General features: G+C 38.9%; 1 protein-coding gene and 1 pseudogene across 5 annotated transcripts in view; both read left to right on the top strand.

Annotated features, from left to right (window-relative positions):
* Window positions 1–27,767, top strand: part of SRSF11 (serine and arginine rich splicing factor 11) — a 50,207-nt gene that overhangs the window by 4,140 nt on the left and 18,300 nt on the right. For 2 of the 5 annotated variants that reach the window (XM_062191531.1, XM_062191532.1), the window contains 5 exons: window positions 10,988–11,218; window positions 19,514–19,647; window positions 23,436–23,545; window positions 25,957–26,049; window positions 27,529–27,578. In XM_062191531.1, the coding sequence (XP_062047515.1) occupies window positions 11,013–11,218; window positions 19,514–19,647; window positions 23,436–23,545; window positions 25,957–26,049; window positions 27,529–27,578 (593 nt within the window). In that variant the 5' untranslated portion in view covers window positions 10,988–11,012. Of the gene's footprint in view, window positions 1–10,842; window positions 11,219–19,513; window positions 19,648–23,435; window positions 23,546–25,956; window positions 26,050–27,528; window positions 27,579–27,767 lie in introns of those variants that run through there. The other 3 variants (XM_062191530.1, XM_062191533.1, XM_062191529.1) reach the window with 3 other exon arrangements.
* On the top strand, window positions 1,991–2,133 carry LOC133761393 (U2 spliceosomal RNA; annotated as a pseudogene).

Genomic DNA, 27,767 nt, shown 5'->3' on the forward strand with positions numbered 1-27,767 from the left:
CTGTTAAGCCACGGCGCCGGCCCATCTTCCTGTTAATACACCCTGGAAGACAGCAGATGATGGCTCACATGCTTGGACCCTTGATACACAGGAACCCAGATTGAGTTCCAGGCTTTGGTTTCAGCCTGACCCAGCCCTTGGCTGTTGCAGACATTTGGGGAGTGAACCAATGGATGGAAGATAGCTGTTTGTGTTGCTCTGCCTTTCAAGTAGATGAAAATTAGTTTTTAAAGAATTCATTGCTGGGTCCGGCGCTGTGGCATAGTAGTTTAAACCTTTGTCTGTGGTGCCAGCATCCCATATGGGCACTGGTTGGAGTCCTGGCTGCTCCATTTCCAATCCAGCTCCCTTCTGATGGCCTGGGAAAGCAGTGGAAGATGGCCCAAGTATTTGGGCCTTGTACCCACATGGGATACCCAGAAGAAGCTCCTGGCTTCTGACTGGCCCAGCTCTGGTCTTTGCAGCCATTTGGGGAGTGAACCAGCAGATGGAATATCTCCCTCTGTCTGGAACTCCCTCTCAAATAAATAAATAAGATCTTTTTTAAAAAAAAATCATAGTTAATGAGGCCAACGCCATGGTGCACTAGGTTAATCCTCCACCTGCGGCACTTGCATCCCATATGGGCACCGGGTTCTAGTCCCAGTTACTCCTCTTCCAGTCCAGCTCTCTCCTGTGGCACGGGAGGGCAGTGGAAGATGGCCCAGGTGCTTGGGCCCCTGCACCCATGTAGGAGACCAGGAAGAAGCTCCTGGCTCCTGCCTTCAGATCAGCGCAGCTCCGGCTGTTGGAGCCATTTGGGGAGTGAACCAACGAAGGAAGACCTTTCTCTCTGTCTCTCCCTCTCTCTCTGAATGTAACTCTAACCTGTCAAATAAATAAATAAAATCTTTTAAAAAAATCATAGTTAAAGGGCTTTTTACCTGTTTATGTTTTTCACTTGAAAGTGGAGAAACTAGTGAAAAAATTGACTGCTTTTAGCTTTTTTTTTACTTATGGTCGTTCTATTAAAAGAAACTGAAGGGTAGTGGAAAATCAACCTTACCACAGTAAAAAAGGCACTGTGTTATTGAAATTTATTTATTGATTGTTCTAAAATCAGTTGAAAATGTTTATTATTTCCAGTGATTATTACTCTTAACCTTTAATAGGTAGTGCAATATTCTTGCTATTTTTTCTAAGATTAATGTATTTTGTAATTTAAGGTCTCAACTTTAATATTATTTATATGGGCTTTATGATATCTTTTTTAACTTTAAGTTAGTGTTAATAAACTAATTCAGAGGTAAAATTTGGGCACCAAATCCTAGAATGCCCCTTATAATATTCTTTTGTCTTTGTGGTAACAGATAAAAAACTACAACTGAATAAGTTTATGTAAAAGTTTTAGTCAAAATCCATTATTTTAAAATTTGTTTATCACACTCTATAAAAAATTTTTTTCAGTTGGATTCTGCTTGCAACTTCATTTATTTTAAAAAGAGGCCATACATTTTTATATATGGCCATTATTATAGGGCAAAGCTCCTCTGCAGTTTGAGTAAGACCTAATATAGTCCCTGTGAGTCTATCCTTAGTGTCAACTATGTTAACAAGGGGGAAAATCTGAATAATTTGATATGTGATGATCACAATCAGTACAGTATTTAAAATTTTTTAGATTTATTTATTTTTTTTTCTTTGAAAGAGAAAGACTGAGAGAGATCTTTCATCTGCTGGTTTACTCCTCAGGTGCATGCACCAGCACAGCTGGGTCAGGGCCAACCCAAAGCCAGGAGCCCAAACTCAACTCAGGTCTCCTATGTGGATGCCAGGGACCCATTTACTTAAGCTGTGCATTATCTGCTGCTTCTCAGAGTGCTCATTAGCAGGAAGCTGAAAGTAAAAGTGAAGCCAGGACGCAAACCCAATTACTCCCATATTCCAAGCAGCTTCTCAACCACTTCACCAAACCACTATACACCCAGCACTAGTTTAAAATTTGATACTCATCGCTTCTCGGCCTTTTGGCTAAGATCAAGTGTAGTATCAAGTGTAAAGTTTGATGCTCAGATTTTTAGGTGGCATATTTATACTAGAAATTGCAATGTGGTAAATTCTATTTTAACTTCCTGGGTGCCTTCAAGATTACACATAAATTTTTTCCCTTGGACTTTTTTTCCCCATTCTTTAACATGGCAAATTATATATACTTAAATAATTGAAAAGTATCTCGCCGGCACCCGGGTTCTAGTCCTGGTTGGGGCACCAGATTCTGTCCCAGTTGCTCCTCTTCCAGTCCAGCTCTCTGCTGTGGCCCAGGAAGGCAGTGGAAGATGGCCCAAGTGCTTGGGCCCTGCACCCGCATGGGAGACCAGGAGGAGGCACCTGGCTCCTGGCTTCAGATCGGTGCTGTGTGCCGGCTGCAGCGGCCATTTGAGGGATGAACCAATGGAAGGAAGACCTTTCTCTCTGTCTCTCTCTCTCACTGTCTAACTCTGCTTGTCAAGAAAAAAAAAATAATTGAAAAGTATCTATCACTGGGTGTTGAATTACATACTAGTGAACATTTAAATACATGGTACCCACAATGTAAATATGTGAACCTAGTATTGCTCTTTATCATTCTAGAGGAACATGTTTTTCATTCAACATTAAATTTATCTACCATTAGAACAGCTTTGTTTATTTTCCATCTTATAGATACTGACCTTTTTGACTCCTCATTTCCTAGAAATGTTATCTGTTTTCTCCCTCAAAATAATTATTTGATCATGTCACCAAGTGCTTTAGACTCCAACCTGAGCTAATGTGGCTTGAAAGTAATTGCAGATCATAGTTTTCAAGTGACTGCAGTGGCAACTGAGGGGAAACAGCATTATGACCTTTAAAAAACTACTTACTATGCTTTACTATTTGTCAGGAATTTTCATTGTTTCATGTGTTTAGTGAGTAGTATTTTGCTTTTTTTTTATTTGTTCTTTGGTTATTTGATTGTTGTTCTGACCTGTGTTGCAGTACTTTTTTTTTTTTTTTTTTTGGACAGGCAGAGTGGATAGTGAGAGAGAGAAAGAGACAGAGAGAAAGGTCTTCCTTTTTGCCGTTGGTTCACCCCCCAATGGCCACTGTGGCCGGCGCATCGCGCTGATCCGAAGCCAGGAGCCAGGTGCTTCTCCTGGTCTCCCATGCGAGTGCAGGGCCCAAGCACTTGGGCCATCCTCCACTGCCTTCCCGGGCCATAGCAGAGAGCTGGCCTGGAAGAGGGGCAACTGGGATAGAATCCGTCGCCCCGACCGGGACTAGAACCCGGTGTGCCGGCGCCGCTAGGTGGAGGATTAGCCTGTTAAGCCACGGCGCCGGCCTGCAGTACTTTTAATTTAATATTAATCAGGGCTATGTGCAGTTTGTATCTTTTGCCAATAATAGTACTCTTGCTCTAAAATGTGGAAAAGTAATTGAAACCGTTCTAGAATTTTCAATGGAAACATTGTGGTTTATAAAAAAAGAAATTTTTTTAATTAGCCATAATCTAAATTTGTGTGGTGTTAGTGGTGTGCTGCTTTAAGCTTAAAATGATTATGAAAACTTGAAATTTGTTTATTTTCATTTCATATTTACATTGTAACAATCTCATAAAGAAGAAAGGGCATCTAATAGTGTTATTCACATCTGTAGTATTTAACTGTACAAAATAATGTCTTATGCATTCATTTTAACAATAATGCTGGTAGGACAGAAATGAAAAGCTGAAGAAATGGAGAGTTGGAAACTGACTTTGCTAAAATGGTAGAAAACATTTGTTGGGTGCCTTTATGTTGGCCACTCTGATAACTATGTTTCATATTCATAATACTTATAATTTTGGAAACCTCAGACACTAGAATACTGGGACTCATGAGGCTAATTCAGAGGCAGTACCTAGTATATTAGTTGAGAACATGCATTGGTGTTTATGAAGGACAGGATGGAAGATTCTGGTTTGTTTTCATTCATATAGTTTGAATATTCAACACGCATTTATTTTTAGTTTATAATAGTTTTTAAATATTCCATAAAAATGTGTTAAAGTGTGAAATCTAAAATTAGAAACTACTCTCACTATGTAAAATTAACTCTTCTGATTCATATCTTTCATGTGAGTAAGGGTTCTAGGCTGAAAGAGAATGATAGGATAAAATGGAGCCCACTTGAAGGCAACCATATTTTTTTTCAAATGAAAGGTTTTTTTGTTAATAGTAGAGAACCTGAGACTAAACATTACCATTCCAATTTTACAAGTTTAATTTTTTCATATAAGAGATAGTAGGAGACAACATAACATGGTGAAATGAAGGCTTGGATGTGAGATAACCTGATTGGGTTTGTTTTCTAATCTGAGCCTGCTTCATTATTACTTCCTTAAATCATTTATCTGAATTTCCTAATTCTTAGTTTCTTTATTTGTACAATAAACATGATTATAATGGTTAGTCTTTTCTAAGCATTTGTGTATTCTCACCTTTCCTCACAACAACCACCCCAGTGAAGTGGACATTATTATTATTCCTTTAAATCAGATAAGGAAATTAAAGCACGAAGTAATGAGCCAAAGGTCACCCAATTATCTTAACTGGTAGTAGAGACCCTTCAGTTTGACTCTAGGGCCTACATTTTTTTTTTTTTTTTAATTTATTTGAAAGAGTTAACACAGAGAGAGAAGGAGAGGCAGAGAGAGAGAAAGAGGTCTTCCATTCACTGGTTCACTCTCCAATTGGCCTCAATGGCCAGAACTACGCCGATCCGAAGCCAGGAACCAGAAGCATCTTCTGGGTCTCCCACATGGGTGGAGGGTCCCAAGGACTTGGGCCATCTTCCACTGCTTTCTCAGACCATAGCAGAGAGCTGGCTTGGAAGTGCAGCGGCTGGGTCTCGAACTGGCACCCATATGAGATGCAGGCACTGCAGGCGGTGGCTCAACTTGCTACTCCACAGTGCCGATCCTGTGCCTACATTATTAATCATTGTGGCAACTTTGATGTATTCAGAGCATTAAAAACCAGTTTTTAATGTAATTCAACCTTATTTAATTGAGTACACTTTCATTTTTTTCTAGTTTTATAGGTCTTTAAATGTAACTGTCCTTCATGAATAGTTAATTCTACAACATAGAAAAAAATAAAGATCAAATTGTACAAATGTTTTAATTCCTTGATTAGGGAAACTAATATGAAAATGTTTGACACTATTAAAAATACGGGGCTGGCGTTGTGGCGCAGCATGTTAGCACGCTGGTCTGACGTGCCAGTTCGAGGCCAGGCTGTTCCACTTCCAGTCCAGCTCTCTGCTACAGCCTGGGAAAGCAGTAGAAGATGGCCTAAGTCCTTGAGGCCCTGCACCCATGTGGGAGACCTGGAAGAAGCTCCTGGCTCCTGGCTTCAGATCTGCACAGCTCCAGCCGTTTCGGCCTCCTGGGGAGTAAACCAGCGGATGGAAGACCTCTTTCTCTCTGCCTCTCCTCTCTCTGTGTAACTCTGGCTTTCAAATAAATAAATAAATCTTTTTTAAAAAGAATTAGGAAAATCTACATAATTAGAAGTATAGTTATCTAATATGTAGAATTAAAATAGATCAGTAGAGACTTGTTTTAAATGTATAGATTTATGGAGTGGGCATTTGATGCAGCGCTTAAGATGCCACATCATATATCAGGATACCTGGATTCATGTCTCAGCTCTACTTCCAATTCGAATGCCCTGCTAATAATGTGCACCCTAAGAGGCAGCATATGATGGCTTAGATACTTGGGTTCCTACCACACCCACATGAGAAATCCATATTTCGTTCTGGGCTTCTGATTTGGCTTGGGCCAGCCCTGGCTGTTGTGCACATTTGAGGAGCAAATGAACAGATGGAAGATCTCTTTGTCTCTGCCTTTCAAAAAAAGTTTTCTTTAAATATAAAACTTAAGATTTGCAAACAGCAAGTTATCCCTAGGTTTTTCTTATTGTTCTCTATACCTATAAGGAAAAAACTTTAGTCATAGTCAAATACTGTGAGTGTACCACAAAAAATCTAATATGTACATTGCTATTTTCATTCAGCCTATCTGTGACAAGCATACCTTTATGTGTACCTTAGTGATAAACTACCTTTTTTGAAGAATTGAGATTATGGGGCCGCACTGTAACATAGTAGGTTAAGCATCCACCTGCAGTGCCGACATCCCATGTGGCCACCAGTTCGTGTCCCAGCTGCTCCTCTTCCAATCCAGCTCTCTGCTATGACCTGGGAAAGGAGTAGAAGATGGCCCAAATGCTTGGGCCCCTGCATCTGCTTGGGAGACCCATAAGAAGTTACTGGCTTCTGGCTTTGGATCAGCTAAGCTCTGGCCATTGCAGCCATTTGGGGAATGAACCAGTGGATTCAAGTCTTTTTTTCTCTGTCTCCCTCTCTCTCTGTGTATAACTCTGCCTCTCAAATAAACAAATAGAATCTTGAAAAAAGAAATTGAGATTATATGAGACATTTCTAAAGTTCATAGTATATATGTGATACTAAAAAAATGTTTTCGTCAAATACTGGCTTTGTCTAGGATTATTGGACATTATAAACACAAGGATACATTGCTTTTCTTGTCTTCAAAAATGCTCATTTGCAGAGGGAAGAGTTGCTTATCAACTGATTTGATAAAAGACCTGTTGCTTGTACAGATTTGCAAAATTATGTCAATTGAGAGGATCCTACCATCTTTTCTAATGTGAACAAAGGTGGCTAACAAAAGCAAAAGTGACATACCTGTTCAACGTGAACATGCTATCCAGCAGGTAGAGAGAAATTGTGTATACATGTGTCTATTCTCTCTTACCTGATGGGATTCCATCTAAATGTACAAGATCTTTTTAGAAACTTGAGACCGGAAAGTACAGAAGCTTAATCATTATGGCTAACTGGATCGTTACTATTTTGAGTATTTAGGTAAAGCATTTTTCTTATATTTGACATACTTTTCTGCCAGTATCAACAACCTGGTAATTTTCTTAGCACTATGGTAGTAGTGCTTCCCTACCTATGAACAGGAGGGCCCTGTGTATTATGGGGAACTTGTAGGTTGTTTTCCATGTTTAAAAATCCTATAGAAATTATATGCACATTTCTGTAACATGACTTTATAGGCCAGCATGACAAGTTGTTTTTTGCTTTGGATTCAAAATAGCAGTAACTTTTAGTAAAACTGATAATGTTTATTACTGAAATGGAACCAGAAGCCTTCTCTAACCTATCCCCACAGATGAGCTAAGTGTCATTTAGACCATACTTTTTCACTTCACTTTACATGTGGCAGGATCTCTAAGTCTCTGAAACATAGTGTAAATTATGGAAATCATTCATCGTCAAAGAGCAGTCTTCTTGAAAGCTTCAAACCAGTTCTTACTATCAGGGCCTTTCTAATTTGTTATTTTTCCTCCACGTAGAATGTTCTTCCCTTAGAAATTCAAATGGCTTGCTTCCTCCTTTATGAAGGTCTTTCATCTCCTGTCCTATTTTATCACAACATGTTACTCTTCATATCTTTATGTTTGTTTACTATAGTGTGCCATTCTAGATCAGAAGTGCTGTGAGATAAGGAACATTGAGTATCTTTTCCCTGTTGTATTTCTAATGGCTAGGAAAATCCCCCAGAACATGTTTGTACACAATATTTGAAGAAATCTGTTTTTTGACTGCCTCTTATGATATTGTAGATAATAGTGAATAAGACAGGTGTGATGTCTAATTCAGATTCTGTTCTCTTATTGACTTGTACAGTTGGAGGCAAAATAAAATGGCGGTGATTTAAAACTAGTATAATTCAATATATTTATTTGCTTTTAGTATATATTTATCTCTGTATTAAGCAGACAATAATAACATAATGTTAATTATTTGATCTGTGATTAGACCTACAAGAATCTTCAAAATTATTATTCCATTCCTCATTTGATCATAAGGAGGCTGAGGTAAGCACTTAGAAGTGAAGTGAAAATTCCTCACATCATGTGCATAATGAGAAGGCTAGATATTAAGCCAGTCTTCTGGCTTTAAGTTCTGTATATATACATTCTTCTAGCTACTAAATGATTTGAAACTAAAATATTTTTAAAACTTCTTTTTTCTTGCTAGTTTGTTTCTCCATATCAAAGTACCACCCATTTTTGTATGTTCAATAAGTTTCTGATGGTTTAGGGTTTATCTTAAAGCAATCTTTTCTTTGGTTTAAATTTGCCATTTTATTTATGAAATATGTCCAACATAAATAAAAGTGAATACATACAGTAATAGCTTTTCATCACTGTAACTCAAATACTTGAGAGGAGCTACTTAGGAAGGAAGAATGTTTCTTTTGGGTCACAGTTTTTTGTTTTTTGTTTTAAAGATTTGTTTATTTATTTGAAAGGCAGAGTTACAGAGAGGCAGAAGTGGGGGCAAAGGGAGGGCCTTCCATCTGCTATTTTACTCCCCACATGGCCACAACTTGGGCTGGAGCTACACCTATCCAAAGCCAGAAGCCAGGAGCTTCTTCTGGGTCTCCCTTGCAGGTGAAGGGGCACAAGGACTTGGGCCATCTTCCACTGCTTTCCCAGGCCCTAGCAGAGAGCTGGATCGGAAGTGGAGCAGCCAGGACTCGAACTGGTGCCCATATAGGATGCCAGCATTGCAGGTTGCAGCTTTATCCACCACAGCAGGTTACCGGCCCCATGGGTCACAGTTCTTAGAGGTTCACAGTTCAAGATCACACAACCCCATTGGTTCAGACATCTGTTGAGGACAGAGAATGGAGGGAAGTTCAGATGGTAATTCTGGAAGCAGATGGACAGAGAGCATGCTCACCCTCCATATCCATGTGTGTCTCCTTGTAAAGCCATCGCAATTCATTCCTGGAGGGCTCTACCCTAGTGACTTAGTTCAGTTGAATCACTTCCAACAACACTGGATTAACTTTCAACCCTTAACTTATTAATTACTAACATAGAACTTGGGGATCAAGCCCATAACATACAGGCATTTGAGGGACACCCAAATTATTATGCTTACCATAACAAATAAAAAATGAAATGCAGAATGATATAAAAGATTCTGTATACTCACCAGAGAGAATATAAAAGTGAAGTTCAAGGGAAAAAAAGATAGCATGATGCCCGTCCTTTTATTATTGAATACTGTTAGCATGCTTGGCATATAGCAGACACTTAATATTCATTGAACTGTCAAGAATCTGTAATTGGCAATTCATATACATATATATGTGTATTCATATACATATATATGGCTGATTCAAAGTGAGAACTTACTTGGCATTATTTATATTCAAAGATACAAATTTATAAGTGACAAGCAGTTTGTTGTAATTTGTAATTTTGCTGAGGCTCACGTTCAGTCAACCTCTTCCCTTCCTTTATAAGAACTAGGCAATACTAAGGTAGTAAGTAAACCTAGCTAGTTGGCTCTGTAACTGTGCTTGTGCTCTGATCTCTCACAAATTACACTTTTGACTGCCTTATGCCAAGAGGTACTTACTAATGTAGATATTCTGTAAAGTATCAGTTAAGTACATTATTTTAGCTTCCAGAAATAGTCAAGTACATTATTTAGCTTCCAAAATATTCAGCCAAGTACATTATTTAGCAAGTTGTCCTGGAATAAATGGATGTCATAAAGATAGATATTTGTGAGTGTATTCAACACATCTGTTGGGCACTGACTGTCACGGATACTGTGCTAGGTTTGGAATGGCTCAGAAAGCCATACAACTTTGGTAGATGACATGTCTACAATAAATATATCCTTGTCCTGTTACTGAGCACAGAAAAGGAAGCCCTAAGTAGAAACTGTAGCAGCAACGGGAGGAAGGCTCTACAGAAGATAGCTATTAGATAAAATGAGAGAGGTCATTACTAACTTACATAAAGGCCCAGAGCAATGAGGTTTTTGTCATGTTTGGAGAATAGCAAGTCACTGGATAACACTAGATGCAGTTCAGAGAGTGGTTCAGATGAGGCTGAAAAAGGCAGGCAGGCAGGCAGGCATTGCGGCTGCTGTTTGGGAGCCCACAGCCAGAATCAGAATGCAGGTTGGAATCTAGCTGCTCTGCTTCTGATTCAGCTGTGCTAATAACACACATAGGAAGAAGATGAGGGTGGCTCAAGTACTTTAGTCCCTGCCATCTACAGTGGAAACCCTGATGGAGTTCTTGCTCCTGGTGTGGCCTGGTCTGGCCCTGGCTGTATAGGCATTTGGGGAGTGAACCAGTGAATGGAAGATCACTGGCTTTGAAATCAATCTTTTTAAAAAGCGGGATGGGGGTGGTAGTCTAAAGTTCCAAAACTAAGTAGGAATGCGCAGGTGAAGCAAGTTTTTCTCTAGAAAATGTGGATCAGATACTTGGATATATTTAAATACTGTGTGATACGCTTTTAAAAAGAAGATCCTAGGAAAATTTATAGTGGTAGGGAGAGAAATCTTGGTAGCTAGGAAGGAAGGAAGTGTTCGGAACCGGACAGATCTGTAAATGATTCTCAGTGCAGAAAGAAACATCAGGCTCTGTTTAATAAAAATAGTTGCTAAAGTGTGCAGTTTTTTTGCAGGACAATGAATGCTTGCTCTAAAAAATAAAAAAGTCAATGCGAGCCTCTTTACAAATCAAAAACTAGAGCTTTGCCTTCTCACTAGTTCGCAGTTCTCGGCTGCGGGCGCGGCCTGCTGGGCCTGCGCGGGGCGGAGCCAACGGTGACGCGCCGGGCGCCGCTAGGCACTGTGGGAGCGGGGGCAGGGAGTGAGGTGGTTGGAGGCGAGGTGGGGGCGGCCGTTTGTTTTCTCGTGGTCTCCAACCCGCGCGCTCTCTTCCCCTCCCCCCGGCGTGCGACGGGGCGGAGAAACGGCGGCGGCGGCGGCGGCGGCAGCGGCTGAAGCATCGGATACCCTTTCCTCTCCCGCGAACCGGTTCCTCTTCCCCCTCCCTCTCACTGTTTGTTGTGTGTTTGATGTGTTAAAGCAGGGGCGAGAACGCGAGCAGCGCCATGAGCAACACTACCGTCGTCCCCAGCACTGCGGGCCCAGGCCCCAGCGGCGGGCCCGGTGGCGGAGGTGGTGGTGGCGGCGGCGGAGGCGGCGGCACCGAGGTAATCCAGGTGACTAATGTCTCCCCGAGCGCTAGCTCTGAGCAGATGCGGACTCTCTTCGGTTTCCTAGGCAAGATCGACGAACTGCGCCTCTTCCCGCCGGAGTGAGTATCGTCCACCATCGCCTTTCTTGCTAACGCCGCCCCAGCGTGGGCCTACCCCACACCATTTCCTTAGGCCCTGTCGCTGCTTCCTCGGGCTAGGCTGCTGCAGCTCTTGGTGGCTCTTGGCATGTAGTTAGGAAAGATTGTGCGGATTGTGCGTTTCAGGCCCAGGGAAAGCGAAGACTTCTGCTTCAGGCGGAGAGGCAAGGCCCGGGCATTCGGGGATTAAGAGACTCAGCCTCTTAATCTCGGGATTTTTCCTCCTTTCTCCAGTTGTGCCAACGTGGTCGTTTTTGCCTTGGGCGCTTGAAGCAAGACACATTAGCCTATTTCTATCATAGGTTAAATGTCCTTTTAAAAAATCAAGTTTTTTTTTTTTTTTTTTTTTTTTTTGCTTTCCTTGGAAGAAAGGTAACAATTGTTTATGACCGAGTTAATTTGATGTTAAACTTTGTAGGCTTATTGTTCACTTAGTGCTAATTATTGCTGTTGAATTATTCTGGGCCAGCAAGTATAATTCAAAGATCATATACCCTTTGTAACAGAAAATCCACTGAGCTTGAACGATTAATTTTTTTTCAGGAGAAATTGTTTAAAACTCGAGGCTTTCTTTTTGTTTAAATGTGCGGATTTGTGATATTTAACAATTGTTTTTGGGCAGGAATTTCATATAATGTTGAAATTTTGAATTAGAGTGTATGACTTGTTTTTAACCTATTGTCATTAAGAAAATTCTTTGATGTTATTAAGTAAATGATTAATTGTAAAGAAAGGTAATGTAAAGAACCCGAAAAATAAGAAAAGATAGTAAGTATCAGAACAAACATTTGAAATAAAATAGTCCTGTGATCTTTGGGAATACTTATTCATGGAAAGTGAAAATTCAAATGCTAATGCCAGTAAACACTTAATATCCAGAGTTTTATGATGTCACTTAAATACTAAACAGGAGATTGGAATCCTCAAGAAATCTACTGTTTTGTTGCATTCATACATCATTAATTTTTGTACCTTTCCGTTCAATAAAATAAAATCCTCTCCATGTAAAATTAATACCAATCTGAAATTAAATGAAATACACCAACTTGAAAATATCAGTAGTGTGAAAATCATAAACAGTTCTGTTACCTTTCTTCCAAGGAAAGCAAAGAAAAAAAAATAGTTGATTTTTTAAAAGAACATTTAACCTATGATAGAAATTGATAAAAATTGATTCTGTCAAATATTAGCATATTCACTTCTGCTTGGAATATTTTCACATTACTGATATTTTCAAGTTGGTGTATTTCATTTAATTTCAGATTGGTATTAATTTTACATGGAGAAGATTTTAAACAAGCTTGGTTTGTTTTGGTAACGAAGGACAGATAACTTGCATACTGTGAATATACAGAAATAGGTATTTTGCTGTTTTCTCACAACATGATTTATAACTTGTTGGTAAAAACAGTAAAATGGCAGAAAATTAAAGTGTTATATTTGGTGATTGTACTCATTTATTACTGGGATGTTTGAAATACTCAGACTCATAAAGTAAAAATTGCAACTCTAAAATGGTGTATTCATTCTCTAAAGATATTTTTGTTATGCATTTATAAAAGGAAAAGACAGATATAATCGTTTTACTGATTCATTTTTTACATAATGAGAGGACAGTATTTAGAGGAAGTCCTGATGGACCAGAGTCTGGCTTTTGGCTTTGTAGTCCAATGACTTGTTCCATCATAAAGTGCATAGCTGATGCTTGCTTGGGAATTTTTTATCCATCTTCATAATCTGTATGTGCATTGAGTGGGCACTTTTACCTGTTTTGCAAGAAGATAGTGATGGATTTTTGCTCTGACTCTTTCCTTTATGTTCCCACATAGAGATCATTTTCTTTTGGAAATGTACAGGATTACAATATAGTGAATGTTCCATTACTTTTAGTGATCTCCCAGATTTGAATAGCTCTGTGAATGTATATCTATTTATTGTTTTTTTTTAACTGATTTATCTGAATAGCTAATACGACCATAACTTGGCTATACTTTCTTGACAGTTCCTGTGAACCCACTACAGTTGTCACTAGTATCTTTTTTTTTTTTTTTTTTTTTTGCTTAAAGATTTATTTATTTAAAAGGCAGAGCCACAGAGCGAGAAAGAGGATTTCCATCTGCTGGTTCACTCCCCAAATGGCCGCAAAGGCTGGGGCTGGGCCAGGCTGAAGCCAGGAGCCTGGATCTTCCTCCAGGTCTCCCACATGGGTGCAGGGCCCAAAGTACTTGGGCCATCTTCTGCTGCTTTTCCAGTGACATTAGCAGGGAGCTGGATTGAAAATGGAGCAGCCCGGTCTTGGACCAGCACCCATCTGAGATGCTGGCATTGTAGGCAGCGGCTTTACCCACGGTTGCACAGCGCTGGCTGTGTCACTAGTATCTTGCCCTGAGTAATATACCATGGACTCCCAGCGGTCCAAAGTCATTCATCATTCCAAAAAATATGTATTCTGTAATTTGGAGGTTAAAATTGAATGAGATTATGTAAAATTCTTTGGTGAGCATTATATGTGTGTGCCTGTGTTTTTAATTTCCTCCAAGCATTCACACCCCCCTGGAACTCTTTTTTTTTTTTTTTTCCCCTTGAGAGATCCTTGGTGCACTTGCTTTTGTTTTTCAAATGTGAATTTAATCAGAGAATTCTTCTCCTACCACTGTATGTGAAAACATGGCACCCTGCTTTTTGTTTTTTCTCTGTCCCAGACAGGTTGAGTTTAACTTCTTCATAGAATTTAAAGTTCTTGAGTTCGTCAACGTCATCTGAAAGGCGTTTTTTAGAGTATGTACCAGAATGTTGCTGAGCCCCTTGCACACAATTCTAACTGCTTGTTTGGGGGAAATTTTCCAGGGTTTCAGTAACCACCTGCTCTAGGTCTTCTGGACTGTTTCACTATTAAATCAGTCTGCTTCTTGGCTCTTTTAAGTAAAAAAACTACTGGCATATATTTTCACCAAGAGGTGAATGTCTGTATTCACAATAGATAATATTCTGACCTTTCTTTTCAGTATGATAGCCTTCAATTATTTGAAAGTATTGATCACTGACCCCATATTTTTTAAAGACTTGATTATAGTCATTCCTAAAATACATATGGAAATTAAACATAGTCTGTGCATTGTAAGTTACATGCTTTTCAATATTATCTTGCTCAGTCTTACAGAGGAGAAAACTGAAATTCGCATAGGTAGTTTTGTACGCCTAAACCACACCGCAAATGTCAGAGGTGCTGGTTGAATTCCAATTTATCACTCTCCTTTATCATTTGATCCAGAATTGGTTGATTTAGCCTGGCAGTTGGTGGCTTGTGTCATTCTTTACATTAAGTAAGTATTCAAATGTTTTAGTAGAATTTGACAGTGGAGATTCTAATTGGAGTACTTACCAGGCAATCATCCCACTGAAACCTGTGAAAATTATGCAATAACTGAAAGCTACTGTAACACTGAGTTCATTAGTAACGTGAATTTCAGTGAGAAAAATAAGGATCATACAAGTATAAATAACTGTATAGTTAGGTAAGGAAAAGAATTTAGTTCACGTGGATTTGGAGGGAGAGGAGAGAGATCGGATCAGATCTTTCCATCTGTTATTTCAGTCCCCAAATGGCTGCAGTGGATGGAGCTGGGCTGATCTGGAACAGGAGCTTTCAGCTCTTCCACGTGGATGCAGAAGCCCAAGCAACTGGGTGATCTTCTGTTGCTTTCCCAGGTGCATTAGCAGGGAGCTGGATCAGAAGTGAAACAGCTGGGACTCGAACTGGCACCCATTTGGGATGCCAGTATAGCAGGCGAAGGCTTAACCTGCTACTCAACAATGTCAGCTAGTTCACTTTTTAAGAAAAAATTGTCTAACGTAACATGTTACTGAGGGATTCTGTGAGGCCAATAGTATCAAGGTTTCAGGTAAACCTCACCTTTGTCACACACAAGCTACTTTTTTGGATTTAGAATATGATTGTTTATAATTTGAATATTCTTACTTAGAAATGGTTAGTGCGGTGTTAAGGTGGGAGTTAAGACTGGTAGCAGTGTCCTGAACCTCAGGCTCTTAAATATAAGTGGTCATGAGTGTCAACTGAGTATGGTTAAGAATTATAGACCTAAAGGTGGCCATTTACCCTAATGATTAAAACTGCCACATCCCCATTGAATAACTGGGTTACTGGATTACCTGCTCTGGCTCCTCTCTGCAGCTTCCTACTGCTATAGACCTAGGAGATGGTGGTGATGACTTAAGTAATTGAGTAACTGCCATCCCCGTGGGAAACCTGGATTGTGTTCCTACTTCCCAGCCAGAGGACCATTGGAAACAGTACTACCACTCTTCAGTGGAGGAGCATCATATACCCCTCATCTTGTCCTGCTTCAGCAGTTCTTCCTTATCTATAATAGTTTTTAGAAACTAAAGATATTTTGATCTTTAGAGGTAGTACTTGTGAACAATTCTAGGATATGAAGGTTAATTTGAGGCATCAGTCTTTTAATATTAGTAAGTCTCTCAAAAATTTTAACTGAGAATGTTATTGTGGTACAACATAGCAATGATGACTTTGTTTTAAACCTATTTAAAGGAGATCTTTTGGGGGCCAGTGCTGTGGCATAGCATCCCATATGGACACTGCTTAAAGTGGCTGCTTCACTTCCAATCCAGCTCTCTGCTATGGCCTGGGAAGGCAATAGATGATGGCCCAAGTCCTTGGGTCACTGCACCCACGTGGAGGACCCAGAAGAAGTTCCTGGCTCCTGGCTTCTGATTGGCACAGCTCTGGCCGTTTGGCCGTCTGGCCGTCTGGGGAGTGAATCACTGAATGGAAGAGCTCTCCGCTTCTGCTTCTCTGTAACTGCCTTTCAAATAAGTAAATAAATCTTGGGGGAAAAAAAAGATTGTTTGCAGTGGAAAAGATTATACTGGTTTTTTGACAGTAGTCACATTATTACTTAAGCTTTACCATACTAGTGCTTATTATGGTAGGTTTTATTATAACTAAAATAACTTTAGTATAACTAAAATAATATTTGTATCATTCCTCTGATGTGAGTGATTAGAGAAAATAGGGATCATTTTATAAATACAGAGAGTGTGCAGTGCTTTTTTTGTTCTAGAATAACTATGCATTATAAGAAAGGACTTCAAAAAGTAAGTGACTGCTAGTTCCTAAGGCACTGTATTAGGAAACATAACATGGTAGTATTAAAAGAGCTTTCTAATTTAGCTGGTAAAATATGAATGTCAGAGGTATAACAGCTCAAGTACTGTCTTTGGTAAAACGTTCTTTATTCTACTTCTGGGCAACTTTATTAAATTTTGTTTGGGAGGCAGGTGGTCTGGATGCCTGCATTCCATATCTGAGTGCTTCGGTTTATACACTGGTACTGTTCCTCATTCCAGCTTTCTGCTAATGCATACCCTGGGAGGTAGCAGGTTATGGTGGAAGCAATTAGGTCTTTGCCACCCATGGGAGAGACCCAAATTGAATTCCTGTCTTCAGCCCTTGCTGTTGCTGGCATTTCAAGAGTGAATCAGGAAATGGGAGATATCTTTATGCCTTTTAAATTATTTAAAATTTAGAGGAGGATCAGTAGTGCTTCACATTTAGAAGAAAACTACTGTATCCCTTCAAGAATTAGCATTAAGTCTCTAAATTCCTTGTGTATATATCTCAGTGTGAATATATCTCAATATTGCTTTGAATCTGGTTTAGCCTGTGCTTATGATGAGATCTCTCTGTAGGGAAACTTCAGAAATTCTAATAGGTTTGAGCCCTCGGGTCATATATATATAGCGTGTAGACTTCAAGTTATGATTAATACACAAACTGAGAAACTTTTTTCATTAATGAATATACCTCACATACCTAATGTAACCACATTTTTACTTGCACATGAGAATGTTATTCATTTGAAAAGTTAGCAATGAAGCTTTGGTTTTTTTTTTTTTTTAAAGTATGTAATATTTTTATTGAAAAGATGTATAAGTTTAGTAAATTACAGTAACTTCACTACCCTGAAAAGCATTTTCATTTTTATTGACCTCACAGTCCTCAGACACATTAACAGAATTGCATACCATGACGAGCAGCACAATATAATTACAAATTTCCACACCATTAGAAATGCCTCAAATTTTAAGTCCAAAAGACAAACCCAGAAACTTACCAAGATGAGTATTTATAAATACAGTGCATGAAAAAACAAAAAATTTCAACAGTTTTGACATGCTTTCTCTGGGACAAAAAGTTGCTACAGAGAGTGGAATAGCTGATAGTCTATAGGTCACAGAAAAGAGAACTTGAACCAGAAAACACTAAAGAACTATGCTTTCCAAAACCTTTCAGTGATCTTGAAGTTAAGACAAAAGCAACTAAGAATACTTCCCAAGTTTCAAATTTTCATTAATTGACTTTAGTAATCAATGATGGCACCATGCTGCATACATTGCTGTCTTTGGTATCCCTGCAATATTTTCATTTACTGAGAAAACTTGCAGGCAAGAGCTATATTACACCAAAGCAAGGTAGCAAGGAAACTGGTTACCGTGGAATGATAAGGCCCTAATGAAGCTTTGTTTTAAAAGCATTATGGTATATTAGAGAATTTTTCTTTTCATTATTAACATCTTAGGATATAATTGTCATTATGATAAAGCCGTAGTTCTTGTCACAGATGCATAATAAAGTTATCAGGGATAAACTAAAACAGGCAGAAGAGCTCAGTACTTCATAAAGATCTTACTTAGTGTGATTCGAAGTCTGGAGTCTAGGTATATTTTTCCTCACAGATGATTTTAAGGTATAACCTTTAATCTTTACCTTTCTGAGTTGGAGGGCAGAAATTTAAACTACTTTATATTCTAAATAAACAAAACTTTTCTTTGTGTTAGCTATGTTACCATTACGCGTAACTTGCAGTTAAGTACTTGTTTGTCCCATCCCTAAAGAAATAATTTGCTGAAGGAAATAGCTCATTTTATGTATTTATTTATTTATTTATTTTGACAGGCAGAGGATAGTGAGAGAGAGAAAGAGACAGAGAGAAAGGTCTTCCTTTTTTGCCGTTGGTTCACCCTCCAATGGCTGCTGCGGCCGGCACATCGTGCTGATCCAAAGCCAGGAGCCAGGTGCTTCTGGTCTCCCATGCGGGTGCAGGGCCCAAGCACTTGGGCCATCCTCCACTGCACTCCTGGGCCATAGCAGAGAGCTGGCCTGGAAGAGGGGCAACCAGGATAGAATCCGGCGCCCCAACCGGAACTAGAACCCGGTGTGCCGGCGCCGCAAGGTGGAGGATTAGCCTGTTAAGCCACGGTGCCGGCCGTATTTATTAATTTTTTTAAAGATTTATTTTATTTATTTGAAAGACAAAGAAAGGGAGAGGTCTTCTATCCACTGATTCACTTCCCAAATGGCTGCAACGGCCAGAGCTGAGCTGATCTGAAGCCAGGAGCTTCTTCTGGGTCTCCCATGTGGGTGCAGGAGCCCAAGCACTTGGGCCATCTTTCACTGCTTTCCCAGGCACATTAGCAGGGAGTTGCATAGGAAGTGGAGTAGCCAGGACTCAAACCTGTGCCCATATGGGATGCCGGCATCTCAGGCCAGGGCTTTAACCTGCTACACCATGAAGTAGCTCATTTTACTTACTGAAATGTGTAATAGTACTTGGGTGGGGACTGTTCCTGTGTGTGCTCAAAATTTTACTTTGAAAACGTTTTAAACCAGAAAGCCTTGTTTACAGCAACTAAGAGTTATTATTGCTGTAGGTGAAAGAGAGCAGGACGTGGAAAAAATTTATTGTGCAGGTCAGGAAAACTCAATGATCAGAGAGATGTACTTTTCCATGATTCTACATGTGCCTGAAATAGAAAATTCTTAGTTTCTACTTGGAGAAATTAGCCATAATGAAGAGTTTGTAAGCGAACTTTATACCTGTTTTTCAAAATAGTCAGTACTGGTATTAGAAAAATCATGTTGACATTTTGGGGGGATCTCCTTCTCTGGGAGAGTACCTTCAAACTTTTTAACCTGCTATAGTGCATATTTACATACATAGAGATCTTAAGTTTTTATCTATACTGCAATTTACTAATAGTTCAATAGATAGTGTATTACTGGATGTATTTTCTTTTGTTCTGTATAAATTATTACGTGATCATTTTTATCTGTATATTTTACTTTTTGAGTGCAGGTATTGATTTTTGAATTGTACATTTGTGTTTAGCTGATATTCTTCTTCTCTTCTTTTATGTTATTTGTTTATTTTTTAGTGATTCACCTCTGCCAGTCTCATCTCGTGTGTGCTTTGTTAAATTCCATGATCCGGACTCAGCAGTTGTGGCACAGCATCTGACAAACACTGTATTCGTTGACAGAGCTTTGATAGTCGTACCATATGCAGAAGGTTTGTGCTTTGTTTAACTATGTCTCTGGGCATCCTAAGATGACCATCTACCTCAGTGTAGCTGTAGAGTGAGCACTAGAAGCATGATAAAATTGAAGTTATTAACGTTTTGAAACCCTTGTTATACTGCAGTCCATAATTTTTAGTTGAAACCTTTTTTAATTCTAAAAATAAGCAATCAGGTCTGTTTTTGTAAGATATTTTGCGTTTTGCTTTCTTTTAAAATCTTTTTAAGTTCATTAAAACCATGTCCCTATTTGTAACTCCCAGAGATACAGCTATTGAGTTAATTTGATGTTAAGCTTTATGAAAAGTTCTGAAGGTGAATGGTTCTCTCTGTACATTTACACATAAACCTTCAAATAAATGCATGATGTAATTTCTGTGTAAAATAAATGACTAGCTTAGTTTTATTTCCTTAGTGCTTTTTGCACTGATAACTTGAAATGAAAAAATCCCTCATTGAGTTCCAGTATACCAAGGGTTGCAATGGTTTTTGGTTTTTTTGGTTTGGTTTTTTTTTTTTTTTTTTTTATTTATTTATTTATTTATTTATTTTGTGAAAGTGCAAGATTTCCTATAGCTTAGGTGCCAGATGGGCACTGGGTGTTTTGATTTTATGCCAGATTATCTTGTTCATTCTTGCTATATTTTCTAGAATATCTCTAAATAATAAATTCTTCTCTCTGTTATTTGTGTGTGTGATTTTTGTAGTGGAGAAGGCAAATGCAAAACCCTTCCAGATGACTGAAAAACAGTGGGTCCTCTGCAGCTACAGGGGATTCTAGACATTAACTAAAGGCCAGCAAGCGCTCAAGTGCCCCAAGTGTTATCCTGGTGTAACCATTTGTTAACTACATTTTCTCTCTTTTTACATTTTAGGCTGTTAAAGTAATTTGACAGAAAAAAATGAGCAGATTTTTGGATCTAAAAAAAGCCACTGTGACAAGACAACACTATTTTAATGCCATTTTGTAAAATTTTCTAAGGCATATTTTATAACTAGGTTGTTCCCAGTGTACTGTTACTTGATTTGGTTTTTGGTAACTAAATTTTGATCAAAGAAATCACTGGAATATAAAAATTCTTGATTTTAAGCTAACAGTTTATTAAATATTCTGACCAAGACTTCAATGCCCTTTCTTTAATAAACTGGTCATTGGAAGCAGAACCTTTATATTGTTGATTTTAGACGCTGTCTTGTATCTTGGAATACAAGTGTAAACATTTACACCATACCTTACAAAAGTTGTGAAATGTCTAGTCCTGAAAACATAGAAATTACCTCTGGTTTTCTAAAGAAATGAACTTGCATTCATAGATGGGTTAAGGCATGCTATATAATAACAGTGCATCTGTGTCCATGATATTGAAGTGTTTAAGCCCAGTTTTAAGGTTTTGATTGATTGATTGATAGACCTTGAGTTAGTTTCGTTTATCTCAGTGTGCCTATTATAGGATAAGATTTAACCACCAACAGAAAACTTACAGATTTAAAAATCAGAATGAGAAAATATAGATGATAGTTCTTGGAACAAAGGTCAAATCATGTGAGTAATGTGCAAAATATTTTAGTTAGCCTTTAAGTTTAAAAAATTTTTATTGGCTAAGTATTATCATTCCCAAGCCCTGAACATAATACAGTATATCATATAACTAGCTTTTGTTAATGTTTTTAGACCATAGTAATTCTTTAGTTCTGAAAGAGAAGTGTTTAGAAATATGTAGAGAATTATAGAAATATTTGGCTCAGTAATCTATTTTGGTGTATTTAATTTTCTGGTATGATATGCTGTATTAATGTTACCTCCACTAAGTAACTTGATGTATTGATCCCTATGTTGCCATTCACTCCGGTTGTATCTCTTGCACTTTAATGGTTGGCTCTTGGTCAGTGTTTTAGAGCAATAGACACAAAGTGCACGGTAAGGAATAGTCTTTAAGTAGTAAAACTGAGATAGCTGGATTTGGAAGGAACTCTTAATAGTAATGAATTTGGGGGTTATTTAGGTTCCTTGGTTAATGTTTGTTTCTTTTGTCTGTTTCTTTTTCTTTCATTTCTACACATTCATGCAGTATTTCATGGTTCTATCAAAGCAGCAGTAAAAAAAATACTCTTGACGCATGAAAATTAACTGGTGAGGGGCCTCATTGCTATTTTTAAATTGTAGTTTTATTTTTTAAATAGTCCTTTTTTAATCAGAGGATCAGATGCATGACTTTTTTTTTTAATGGATGCAGATCTTCTATCAGGTGTCTCACAATAAATTCAAGAGGATTTTAGTTTTCCAGAAATGTTGCAAATGCACTGATTTTAGTAAGATGTTGATACTTAATATATCCTCTTGAGACATAATTTTGCATGCAAAATTATCCCATAATCTTTATAGGTTTGTTAATATTGATGCATTAATGCCCTATATCTAAGTGATCTTTTCCCCCCTCCCCTCCATGACTCTTGGTATCTAAATTGATGACAGCTCTGACACAAGCAAGATAACAGTGCTGTGTAGTATACATTTGTTTGTATTATCGGCACTTCTCAGTTTAGGTGGAAGGAACCATTACCTTTATTTAACAGTGGTTTTTCTTTTTTGTTGTTGTGTTTTACAGTTCTTTTCCCTGGTTCAGCCTGAACTATATACCAGGCCCTGCTGAAAATACCACCCAACAGTTTTCTTCTGCAGCTTATCCAGTTTCTCTTAAGTGCCCTGTACATATTGTATGTTTTATGATGAGATGCAGTTTCTTAATATGTATGACAGAAATACTACTGGTATTTGCAAATATGTAGTTTAATTGTATTATTGAACTCTCATTTTGGGGGCTTGGGCACATTAACAGATTAATCCATCTGTATAGGGCTTTTGCTGTTGGATAGAATTTAAATTGTCTACATAAATATTTGTCTTAGGACCCTTAGATTTTATCTGAATACACAGATTAGGCTTTAAAAACAGACATACATGTCAATTTTTTCTTAAGGAGTTTGGCCAAGTTAGCTTTTGAACTGACATTATATAGCAGCACTTTTGGTACGGTTAGCATGGCACATGTTGGACCATAAAGCATTTTACTGTACAGGTAAGGAATGTGCCATGTTGTTTTACCTATTCTCTCTTTCTCTCTCACTCTCACACACACATCCTGTGTGTATTCAGAGACCTTCAGAAACATTCATACTCATTTTCATGAGCCAGCAAAAGCCCTACTCTTGATTCCAACAGAATATTTCCTTTACATACTTTTCTTCTCTTAATTTTTACAAAATTTGTGTGGTAGGTGTAAAAGAAAATCGTAGTAACTGTACCATATTATTAACCCCTAAATCAAACTTTTTTTGTCTTGTGTATCTTGATTTTTCTGTGTGCTTTATAGTGAAGCAGCCGACACGAGTCGTTGTTCATAAAACAGCTTTTGAAAGTTGAGAGCACACCCCTGGAGAACCGACTGTGCTTGCTTACGTTTGGTTCATGACTTAAAAATCGAGTACAGGTGATGAAATCTTGGCAGTGTTAACAAAAAAGTAGTGTGTATTGTGCTATTTTTTTTTACTCTAGAAACTTAACCATTTGTAGAGAAAAAGGAAACAAATTTTCACACATTGAAGTTTCATTCTGACATAAAATTAATGATAAATAATCATAGAAATCAAGCTTTATATTTTAGCGAACATAAGTACTTTCAACAAACTCAGGTGGTGTTTCAGGGAGACATTTTCTGGGTGTTTTTGTGTGTTTTCTGTCTTAGAAAAGAATGTGTTCTAATGCTAAGATATTTCTCTGCAGGAGTTATTCCTGATGAGACTAAGGCTTTGTCTCTGTTGGCACCAGCTAATGCAGTGGCAGGTCTTCTGCCTGGTGGTGGACTCCTGCCTACCCCTAACCCTCTTACCCAGGTAATATTTGATTAAATTTTGGAAGGGTGGGAAGGAACTCAGAGTTGTGAATAAAACTGAAAGCATTTGAATTTTTTAAATGCTGTTGAAAGTCTAGCGCATAGAATAATGTCACATGTGTGCATAGTCTTGTAAAAAACTATATTATAATCCTAAATAGTACTGACCGTCTCTTAAAGATTTGCATTAAGGATTTCTTTTTCAAAGCCTATTGGTCTTCTGTTACCTAAGGATTTGCTTGAAAATAAACATGGATTCCTCATGGGGGTATTTGAAATGGAGAAGGTGAAATATAGCAAGCTAGAGTTTGTAACACTGATAACACTGTAAGAAACATTTTTCTAAGAAACATTATTTTAGAACTAAAAGGCAGTTTCAGTACCATTCTGAATTTCAGGATTGTAAATGGTCAGTGGTTTTGTAGATAGTAGTTAATGATGAGCCTCAACTAGAAATCTATAAAAAAAATTTTTTCTCTTATCATTTTGCCTGTTTTAGTAATTGGTTTGATAACTATGAAGTGAACTGCAGCATGCAGAATCGTGGGAAAAGCAGGAGTTTCCAAGCTTTTGGGATATGACTTTATCAAACTCAACTCTGAGTTCTTTACCTATAAAATCCTGGCAATTTCTAGATCCTTTTGACTCACAAGATTATGTATTAAGTATATTAACCAGAAATTCAAAGTAGTATTAACATAGCGGTTTACCTGTACTCAGTTAAGTTACTTTGAGAAAGTTTTGTACTTTGTATTTACTAAATGTTACCCGAAGTATGCAAGGGCTGTCGTTGTGGTACAATGTATTAAGCCACTGCTTGCAGTGGATGCTGGCATTCTATATCAGAGCACCAATTCGAGTCTCAGCTGCTCCACTTCTGATCCAGTGCCCTGCTAATGCATCTGGGAGAAAGGCACTGGAAGATGGCCCAAGTGCTTGGGCCCCTGCCACCCATGTGGGAGGCCTGTGTGGAATTCCAGGTTCTTGACTTCTGCTGGTCCAGGCTGTGTCTGTTGTAGAAGTGAACCAGCAGATGTATCTCTCTGTTTGTCACTCTGTCTTTCAAAAAAAATTTTTGGAGAAAAAAACAATATGTGGGGCCTCTACCTGCAGAGCTGGCATCCCATGTGGGGGCCAGTTTGAGTACTGGCTGCTTCACTTCCGATCCAGCTCCCTGCTGATGTGCCTGGGAAACCAGTGAGAGGTGAGGGTCCCTAGGTGTCCCTTATGGTTTTACGGGAACAGTCAGCAGCACAGAGACCAGGAGAAGAATCTGTTTCCTTAATCAGTGTCCTGCCAGCACTCCACAGATGAAGCTTATTGCGATCATGGAAGCTATCAAGGCAAGGGCCCGGCCTCAAGTATTACAAAGCAGGACAAAGAATGTGGATTTGGAGTTAAGAAATAAATATTTATAATTTACACACACAATATATTAACATTGTGAATTAGTTTTTTGTTTTTTCTTCTCCAAGTTATGATTTTAAAGGAGAAATGTTCTGTAATGAATAAAAAAAAAAGGTGGGATTGGCATTATGGTACAGTAGATTAGATGCTGCCTTTAACACACTCATCTTATATTGGAGTTTCTGGTTCAAGTCCAGATCTTCCATTCTTTCTGATCCAGCATCCTGCTAATACATCTGGGAGATAGCAGGTGATGGCCCAAGTAGTTGAGTTCCTGCTACCTGTAGGGAAAACCAATTTCCTGACTTTGGCTTGACCCAGCCCCACCTATTGCAGGAGTTTGGGGAGTGAACCATCAAATAAAAGATCCATCTGCCTTTTTACCTGACTCCCTCCCTTTCTGTTACTCTGCCTTTAAATCAGTTATCCTTAATAGGTAATGGGAGGGAAGGCTTCAGACAAAGAGGAGTTTGCAAAGTAGGGTGGTTTGACAGAGTTACAGAGAGACAGATGTCTTCCATCTGCCAGTTCACTCGTATGTGGTAGCAATGGCCTGGGCCGTGCCAACACAAAGCCAGGAGCCTAGAACTATATCTGTGTCTCCCTTGTGGGTGGCAGGGGCCTAAGTAGTTGGACCATCCTTCCTACCTTCCCAGGTATATTATCAGGGAGCTGAATTAGAAGCAGAGCCAGGTAGGTATTGAATTGGTTGGCACTCCTGGGATTCCAGCATCACAAGCAGCAGCCTTTGCCACAGTGCCAGCACCAGGCCTGTTTTTGTTAATACTTTTTATTGGAACCCAGCCAGCCTGTTGGTTTATGTATTGTCTTTGGTTGCTTTTTTAGCTACAGTGGTAATAGTTGTATGCATTTGTGTACAATTGAGTAGTTTGAGCCTACAAACTTTGTAAACTAATTACTGTCTGTTTTTAGGGGAAAAAAGTTCACCTGAGGCATAAGGCACAGAAATGAAGTTTTAAATAAATGAAATTTGGTTTTTCACAGATTGGCGCTGTTCCTTTGGCTGCTTTGGGAGCTCCTACTCTTGATCCTGCCCTTGCTGCACTAGGGCTTCCTGGAGCAAACTTGAACTCTCAGGTACAACTTACTATTACCCTTCAGATTTGGAGTCACTTTGTATAGAAACTTTCTTTTTTTTTTTTTCTTTTTTAGATTTATTTATTTATTTGAAAGAGTTACAGAGAGGAGAGGCAGAGAGAGAAAGGTATTCTCCCTAGATGGCCGCAACGGTCAGAGCTGCACCGATCAGGAGCCTCCTCCAGGTCTCCCATGCAGGTGTAGGGGCCGAAGGCCTTGGACCATCTTCTGTTGCTCTCCCAGGCCATAGCAGAGAGCTGGATTAGAAGAGGAGCAGCCGGGACTAGAACTGGCACCCATATGGAATGCCGGCGCTTCAGGCCAGGGCGTTAACCCGCTGCACCGCAGTGCCAGCCCCCAAAATTTATTTCATTAATTTATAGTTTGCAGTTGAAGAGCAGGAGTTAACTGCCATATTGTAAAAATGATTTGTTGTTGTTGTCAAATGTGTTAAAAAGTGATTTTAATGCTCACTGAATTATTAGCCTGTTACCCATAAAAAGAATTTTTTTTTTTCCATATAATTCAAAATGGAAAATAGGTTCACAGGAAGCCAGGACACCGTCAGTGTTGTGGAAAAAAGAGTAAATGGTCATGAAAGAATGGGAACATGAGCTCATAATTTGTTTTTCTATCATGGGAATTTTTTTTCTTTTATTGTAATAGCCTAAACTTTTTTCTGAGATCCTTACTTTGTGGAGATCTTCTGATATACTGGCTAAACAGTTTAGTTTGGGTTTCGCTTTATGTGTTTCTTGAAAATACTATTTTACGGCCGGCGCCGCGGCTCACTAGGCTAATCCTCCGCCTTGCGGCGCCGGCACACCGGGTTCTAGTCCCGGTCGGGGCACCGATCCTGTCCCAGGTGCCCCTCTTCCAGGCCAGCTCTCTGCTGTGGCCCGGGAGTGCAGTGGAGGATGACCCAAGTCCTTGGGCCCTGCACCCCATGGGAGACCAGGAGAAGCACCTGGCTCCTGCCATCGGAACAGCGCGGTGCGCCGGCAGCAGCGCGCCTACCGCGGCGGCCATTGGAGGGTGAACCAACGGCAAAGGAAGACCTTTCTCTCTGTCTCTCTCTCTCTCACTGTCCACTCTGCCTGTCAAAAAAAAAAAAAAGAAAAGAAAAAAGAAAAAAATACTATTTTACTGGCAGAGCCTTAAATTATCAAAGGATAATTCTGTGAAATCTAGACTATTCAACCTCATGGTCTTAGATAACTTGCTAAAGCTCTTCTGTCAGTATTGTGGCCATTAAGGTTGCCTGTTTTCTTTTGGTATTTTATTATGGCTACTGAAAGATTTACTATGATATATAGCTTCCCTTATATTTCTGCTGGTTAGTGTTGTGTCCAGAGCATGTTACTTTTTGTAGGTTTGGCAGATTGTTCCAGGGCATACTGAGACATAAACACACTGAGAAAATAGCAATTATGTATTGTTATTTGTATTTTCATTTTTCTTATATTTTTGTTTTTGCAGTCTCTTGCCGCAGATCAGTTGCTGAAGCTCATGAGTACTGTTGATCCCAAGTAAGGGCTTTTCTCTGTTTCCATTAGTGATTTGGCATTTCATTATCTAGGATTTGGGAAAAACTGTCCCAGAGCAAAGAAGTAAAACATGTTAGGTAAATAATTTTAGCCCAACAACTTTGACGTGCTAGTAAGCGCACTTCATGTTGTAATTAAAATTGTTGCCTGCTTGACATTTAACAAGTTTAT

This window comes from Lepus europaeus, chromosome 5 (assembly GCF_033115175.1).
Source record: "Lepus europaeus isolate LE1 chromosome 5, mLepTim1.pri, whole genome shotgun sequence".
NCBI lineage: Eukaryota > Metazoa > Chordata > Mammalia > Lagomorpha > Leporidae > Lepus > Lepus europaeus.